This window comes from Rhincodon typus, chromosome 5 (assembly GCF_021869965.1).
Source record: "Rhincodon typus isolate 14 chromosome 5, sRhiTyp1.1, whole genome shotgun sequence".
NCBI lineage: Eukaryota > Metazoa > Chordata > Chondrichthyes > Orectolobiformes > Rhincodontidae > Rhincodon > Rhincodon typus.
Window position 1 is genome coordinate 3,413,795 of NC_063336.1, and position 7,785 is coordinate 3,421,579.

General features: G+C 39.9%; 2 protein-coding genes across 2 annotated transcripts in view; both read left to right on the forward strand.

Annotated features, from left to right (window-relative positions):
* Positions 1-7,785, forward strand: part of LOC109930964 (dynein axonemal heavy chain 8-like) — a 2,199,840-nt gene that overhangs the window by 361,896 nt on the left and 1,830,159 nt on the right. The window lies entirely within an intron of this gene.
* Positions 1-7,785, forward strand: part of LOC109918465 (dynein axonemal heavy chain 8-like) — an 876,900-nt gene that overhangs the window by 140,214 nt on the left and 728,901 nt on the right. The window contains exon 10 of the mRNA XM_048596621.1: positions 4,809-5,006. Within this exon, the coding sequence (XP_048452578.1) occupies positions 4,809-5,006 (198 nt within the window). The remainder of the gene's footprint in view (positions 1-4,808; positions 5,007-7,785) is intronic.

Consider the following 7,785-nt stretch of genomic DNA (forward strand, 5'->3'; position numbering starts at 1 on the left):
AGGTTTAGCTTTTAGCAGCAGTTGGTGTTGAGATCTTGAAGTGGAAGCTATTTTTCCTCTTACTCAATTACAGCCAAAAGCTGGGGGTTCTCTTCCTGGGCCACTAGATTGCATGTGAGACAAAATCTGTTTTCTGAATTTGCATTTTGCCAAGGGTGTGTTTATGGGATGTGACTATATTGGAACAGTTAATTAGTAATAGTTACTGTATATATCATTCTATTAACTCTATTGGAACACTTAAGTTATTCCAAGTTCTTCTTTCTTTTGTGTTTTAACTATGGTGTTTGAATAAATTTGTGTATTGCTTAATATCGAATAGTTTGACCAATCAAATTGCTTCTGGAACATAGCACCTGACATTTATCTAAGAAAACGTTAGGGTCTTCGCTGTCTCTTTCTTATATTTTGAGGGGGTCTGGTCTGGTCCATAACCGAGCATGATGGAATAGTCTGGATGAGTGCAACAAAACCTGAAGAATCAGGATGGAGTATACTGCTTTATTGGCTCCAAATCCAGATTCACTCCCTTCACCTCTGCTGCATGGCAGCACCAGTATGTACCACCCACAAAATGCCCTGCAGAAATTTACCACGGTTGTTGAGAGACCATCTTGAAAAACCACGACCATTACCATCTCAAAGGACAGGGCAGTAAGTAGATGGATACACACAAAACTGCATGTTCTCATATGACCATAGATAGAAATAGGAGCAGAATCAGGTCATTTGGCCCATGGAGTCTGCTTTGCCATTCAGTTATGGCTGATATGTTCTCAACCCTATTCTCCTGCCTTCTCCCTATAACCTTTGATCCCTTACTTATTAAGAACCTGTCCATTTCTAATAAATACCCTCAATAACTTAGTCTCCACAGCCTTCTGCGGCAGTGAATTCCACAGACTGACCACCCTTTGGCTGAAGAAATTCCTCCTTGTCTCAGTTCTGAAGGATCGTCCCTTCACTCTGAAGCTGTACTAGTCTTTCCTACTATTGCAAACATCTTCTCACGTCAATCTATCCAGGCCTCTCAGTATTCTGTAACTTTCAATGAGATCCCCCTAATCCTCCTAAACTCTATTGAGTACAGAGCCAGAGTCCTCAAACTGCTCCTCATATGATAAGCCCTTCATCCCCAGGTTCATTCATATAAATATTCTCTGGAGCCCCTCCAATGCCAACACGTGCTTTCTTAGATGCAGAACCCAAAACTGCTCACAGTATTCCAAATATGTTCTGACCTGGGCCTTATACTGCCTCGGCAGTACATCCCTGCTCTGAGAAATGATCACTGGACCTTCACAGATCCTGCCATACCTGCTGAGCTTTTCCAGCAACTTTGTTTTTGTTCCTGATTTACAACATCCGCAGATAACAAGGTGTAGAGCTGGATGAACACAGCAGGCCAAGCAGCATCAGAGGAGCAGGAAGGCTGATGTTTCGGGCCTAGACCCTTCTTCAGAAATCTCTTACAACATCCGCAGTTCTTTTGGTTTTTATCCCTGTTCTTCTGTTCTAGTCCTGTCAAAATGAATGCTAGCATTACATTTGCCTTCCAAACTGCCAACTAAACCTGCATGTTAACCTGAAGAGAATCCTGAACGAAGTCTCTGAAATCCCCTTGTGCTTCAGATTTCCAAAACCTTTTCCCATTTAGAGAATACTCTACACTTGTATTCTTCCAACCAAATTGCACATAAACTGATGTTTTCCCAGCCACCATCAGTTCTGAGGAAGGGTCACCGGACCCAAAATGTTAATTCTGTTTTTTCCTTCACAGATGCTGCCAGACCTGCTGAGCTTTTCCAGCAACTTTGTTTTTGTTTCAAATTGCAAAGCCTCACATTTTACATGATTGTGTATTCCAGCTGCCACTTCTTTGCACAGTCTCTCTGTCTGTCCAAGCCTTTTTCAGCTTCCCACCTTCCTCAACACTACCTGCCCATCCACCTATCTTTGTGTCATCTGCAAACTTTAGCAACAATGCCCTGAGTTCCTTTGTCCAGATTGTTAATGTACAACATGAACAGTTGTGGTCTCAACACTGACCCCTACGGAACTTCACCAGTCACCCACTGCCATCCTGAAAAAGACCCCTTTATCCCAACTCTTCTTCTGCCAGTCAGCCAATCCAGTACCTTGTCCCTATCACCATGGGTTCTAACACCTCTCCAAGCCACTCACCGTTCTGGCTTGGATTTATATCAAAATCCCTTCAGTGTAGCTGGGTCAAAGTCCTGGAACTCCCTACCTAATAGCACTTGTAGGAGTGCCGACAACAAATAGACTGCAGCGTTTCAAGCAGGTTGTTCACCATCACCTACTCATGGGTAAATAGACATTTACAATTTGTGCTGGCCCCAGCCAGAGATGCCCATGTCCCATGAAAGAGAAAAAACCTGTCAGTCTCCATTTAAATGGATTTCTTAGGCAATGTCAATCTGCCTGGGTTTAACATTTAACCAAAGCTTTGCAGATAAATATTAATCAATATTAATGGGTATTCACTGTGTCATGACATAATTATCAGTTGGAGTCCACTTTGTAACTAATCAATTTTAAGTTTTGTGAAATGTCCTGATCAGTGCAACATGTAAAGTTTTCAGCAATATTCGAATTATCCTAAAATAACTAGAATTATATTACGACAAAAGCATAGAGGGTCAGGTGTTCCTAAAATGTGTTCCGGATATTTTCCATGAGTATGTTACCATTCCAATGATTAAGGAACCACTACTGTATCTGAATCGAGTGAATTATGTGAGGAAGATTTATCATTTTTAAAAAAATTCTTATTGGTATTTTAGAATCACTGGCATTTGATACTATTAGGTTATTTCCCCTGATAATTCCTTGTGAATAGCATTAAAGCACTGTTTCAGAACTGTGTCCCTTGCAAAATGTTGTGGAATTGACAGAATTGATGTGGCAAAGAGAAGAATGTGAATCCTTCCAAATCCAGTAAACGAGGAAGAATAAAACAAAAGTAAACTATAAAACTTCGAAAGCTGGACATGTAAAACAAATAAAACCTGGAGACATTGCTGGAGAAACTCAACAGATCTGGCAGCATCTGTGGAGAGAAAACAGAGTTAATGTTTTGGTTCCAGTGACTCTTCTTCAGAACACTAGAAAATAAGAAAGAATGTGTACAGTCGCTCTCAGTGAATGTAGTGTCATTGGAGATGGTGACATAGTAGCAGTATTGCTATGCTTGTTATGTAAAACACCAGCCTCATGTTTTGAGGATTATGAGTTCAAATCCCACTTTAATGTGTGGAGAAATTTAGATTCAATGAAATCTGGAATTAAATGAAAAACCATGTAATTGCTGTGCTTTGATTAAAAAGCCCATTGGATTATTAATTTTCTTCAGGAAGGAAATCTGCCATTCTTACTTTGCCTAGCCTCCATGTACCTCCAGAACGTCAGGGTGGCAAAGTGGCTCAGTAGTTAGCACTGCTGCCTCACAGTGTCAGAGACCTGGGTTTGATTTCATCCTCAGGTGACTGTCTGACAGGAGTTTGCATGTTCTCCCTTTGTCTGTGTGCTCTGGTTTCCTCCCATAGTCTAAGCCTGTACAGGTTAGGTAGGTTGGCCATGCTAAGTTGCCCATAGTGTCTAGGGTTTTGCAGGCTAGGTGGTTAGCCATGGGAAATGCAGGGTTACAGGGATAAGGTGGGGGGTACATCTGGGTGGGATGACCTTTGGAGGATTGATGTGGTCTCAATGGGCTGAATGGCCTGCTTCCACACTGTAGGGATTCTATGTAGTTGACACTTAACTGCCCAATGCGTAATTAGGAATGGGAAATAAATGTCAGTATAGCTAGCAATGCCCACATCCCATGAACAAATAAAACAATATTAATTTTTTAAAATTTATTCATCGAATGCCATGGCATTCATTGTCCACCATTGATTGGTCTGTAAATGAATGTAAAGAATGATGTTGGATAGATACTTCAGGGCAAAAACCTTGATTGGGAAAAATAATTGGAACTGGAAATTGACTGGACTGCCTGACAAAGAATCAGTTTGCCAATTTTAAAATAGTCTCTCAAGAACGTTAAAATCACTCGCTTGTCTAGTATTTATTGTATATTCCTAACTGCCCCTGAGAAGTGGTGCTGACTTGAACTGCTGCAGTCCATTATCCACCCACAGTGCAGTGCAAACTGTGCTGTGTACCTGACCCCTGTGTTTAAAAAATGAAAATTGCTTGTAAAGTCACACGTGTCAGGTGCGCAGTTTGCAAACCATGAAGGTGTACAGTTTGCAAACCATGAAGGTGTACGGGCCTTATTTTTCTAACCTCAGAATGAAATTTGCTTCCATGTACTTTGAAATGTTGTTCAGTAAATAAGGGCTAATTTTGACATAATAACCCATAATTGAAGGGATGTTTTGGAAGTTTAACAAAAGGATTATCATTAGTGGATGCGAATCTGAAAGATCACTGTTCTCTGATCAGTTATTCCTAAATGAGCCTTTATTCCAATTTGTTTTGGATGTGCACATCATATTGTATTGGGGAGAAGAAGCACGGACTATTCTACCCTTTTGTCACATGAAAAGCTCAACAAGAGATTGTAAGAGAACATTCTTATGAGTAGGAAATGGATCCTACCATGCCCAGAAAGCAATGGTTAATATAATTAAATGTGTAGAATTTTCAGGTTTGCTATCAAAAGAACTCCAATCAATGAAGATAATGAAATTATTTTATCAAAATACTTATATTTACTCTTTTTTACAAAATTGTACATATGTGTGGTTAATGTAACCAATATTTCATTCAATTTTCAGATCACAGAAATGGTTGTAGCAGTGAAAACCTTTTCTGCATTACAAAATTCTACAATTGAAGGAATCGAGATTCTGGCAATCAAATTTCAGAATATCTATCTAAATTTGAAGAAGAGTCATTATGATATTCTAGATCCTCGGAAGAAAGAGTTCAATTCAGACTATGCTGTATTCATGAAACAAATATTTGATTTAGAGGTAAAAGCAATCATAAGCATATATTCCATTGGTGAACCATAGCTAATTTTGCCTGAGCAAATTCAATATACCCTACTTTTTTTTTTAGTCAAATCTTCTATAATTAAGGAGGGGTCACTATCACAGGATCATCACAGGATGATGTAATAGTGAGAATTTCCCTGGATTGGATAGTCTAAAATAAGGAGTTATAGATTTGGGATTAAGAATAGAATATGCAGTAGAAAATTAATACTTCTGGCAGGATCTGTGGAGGGGGAAACAGAGTTAATGTTTTGACTCTAATATGAATTTTGTTTGGAACTGAAGAAAGGTGGAGATGTTATGAGTTTTATGCAGTTGAAAAAGGGAAACTGGTCAATTAGAACTGAAGGGAACATCAGGAAATAGTTAGAGGATGAAGGAGATTAAGTATCAATGATGTCATGGAACAAAAGGCAAAGGGAGTGGTAATGATGGTAGAGAACATAGCAAGGCATTGGTGTAGAGTCGGTGTTGGTACAGAATAATGGTCATCTCTGAAAAAATAAACTAGATACAGCCTCTGGGTGAAATATTGCCAGTATGTGTTTCTTATTTTCACGTTCTTGCTTTCATTCAGAGCTGACCTTTATTCTCCACAAAACCCTCCACATTTGATCCTGAGATAACACAGTGTGGAGCTGGAGGAACAGCGGGCCAGGCAGCATCAGAGGAGTAGGAAAGTTGACGTTTTGGGTCGGGACCCTTTTTCAGAAAATCCTTCTCAGAACCAATCCAGTTCCCTGTTGAATGCCTTGATTGAACCTGCCTTGACCATACTGAGAGGTGGTTTCCCACTCAGTGTGGGGAAAAAGGATTTTCTTTATGTTGGCATTGCTTCTTGTGCTAATTACCTTAAATCTATGCAGTCTTATTCTTGATCATTCCACCAACGGGAACAATTGTTCGCTCTCCATTCTTCCCGATGCAGATTCCTCAAAATTTTATTGTCTCTACTAAATCTCCTTTCAGCTTCCTTTTCTCCAAGGAAAACAGCCTTAACTTCTCCAATCTGCTGATCTAACTTATGTTTCTCATCCATGGAATCATTCCTATAAACCTCTTCCACAGTCCCTTCAATGCCTTCATACCCTTTCTAAAGTCCAGAATAAGACACAGTACTCCATCTCAGTCCAAAGCAGTGTCCTATTTAAGTTTAACATTACTTCCTTATTTTTCATACTTATACTGCTATTAAATAAAACCTATTTGTTCAAATCTTCTGCCATTTCCTGGTTTACCATTATTATTTTCCCAGCCTCATCCTCTGACGGGACCTCATTCACTGTTGACTATTTAAAGGAGCTCTTTCTGTCTGTTTTGCTGTTATTTGTATCAGAGTTTATTTCTTCCATTTTATTGTTTTTTGGTTATCTTTTGCTGGTGTTTAAAACTTTCCCAACCTTCTGATCTATCACTAATCTGTGCAATTTTGTCTGCTTTTCTTTCAATTTGATGCTGTCCTTAACTGAAACAAAAACAGAAATTGCTAAAGAAACTCAGCACGTCTGGCATCATCTGTGGAGAGAAAACAGAGCGAGCATTTCTGAAGAAGGGTCACTGGACCAGAAACATTGCCTCTGCTTTTTCTCCAAGCAGACCTGCTGAACTTCTCCAGCAATTTCTGCATTTGTTTGTTTACAGTCAGCTGCTTTGAACCAGATATCAACTAAAAACTTCTTCCTTTACTAAACTCCTTGAGATGCTTCGCTCCTGCAGTCTACTGTAAGTCACACTTAAGTGGGTTCACAGCATATTGAGCCTATCTCACACAGTAAATGAGGTTTCTAGTTTCTAGTTCTCCATTAGGCTGTACCCTCAGTCCACCCCTTTGAAAGCTTACAATTATAGAATTTAAAAGCTGTTGATTTCTATTTAATTCACTTTAATTCTCTTTAAAAATCACAATCTAAATTAGGTTCACCCAATTTGAAGATTTGACACTTCCTTACTCCGCAAATGCACAGACTCGCTCCATGTTGGAGATTTGTGCTATCCATTTTTTTGGTGGAGGAGAAGAGAGTTAAAATGGTACATAAGTAAGGGGAGTTGGAGCTTTAATGAGATGGGGCTTTAATGAGCATGGAAATGAAGTAGTTAGCCCCTCTGTGGTGGGATTATAAAGTTCCCCTTTAAGCCTTGAGGGGAAAATTGGGAATTTTTTTTCTCAACTTTCAGAATCAGGTATTTTCATTCTAACCATATTTTACTAACTTTCTTGATTAGGGATGAGAAAACTCAGCCCTTCATGTTCTTTTTTCAAAGACAGAACTTTACTAAATAAATACTTTCAAATCAAACTGTTAGACTTTGGGAAAAACAGCCAGTCTTATCAATATCAACAAGAAGCAGAAGGACAGCAAATGCATGGGAACAGCACCACATGCCGGCTTCCCTCCCCACACTTCATTCTGACTTGGAACTATGGGCTGGATTTTTTCACTTTTTGACATTTTCCTCAGTAATACTGAGGCAGGCAGTCAACTGGCCCATGACAACAAGGTGCAGGGCTGGATGAACACAGCAGGCCAAGCAGCATCATAGGAGCAGAGAGGCTGACGTTTCGGGCCTAGACCCTTCATCAGAAAAGGGGGAGGGGAAGGGGGTTTTGAAATAAATAGGGAGAGAGTGGGAGGCGGATAGAAGAGGGATAGAGGAGAGGATAGGTGGAGAGGAAACAAACAGGTCGAAGAGGCGGGGATGGAGCCAGTAAAGGTGAGTGTAGGTAGGGAGTTAGGAAGGGGATAGGTCAGTCCAG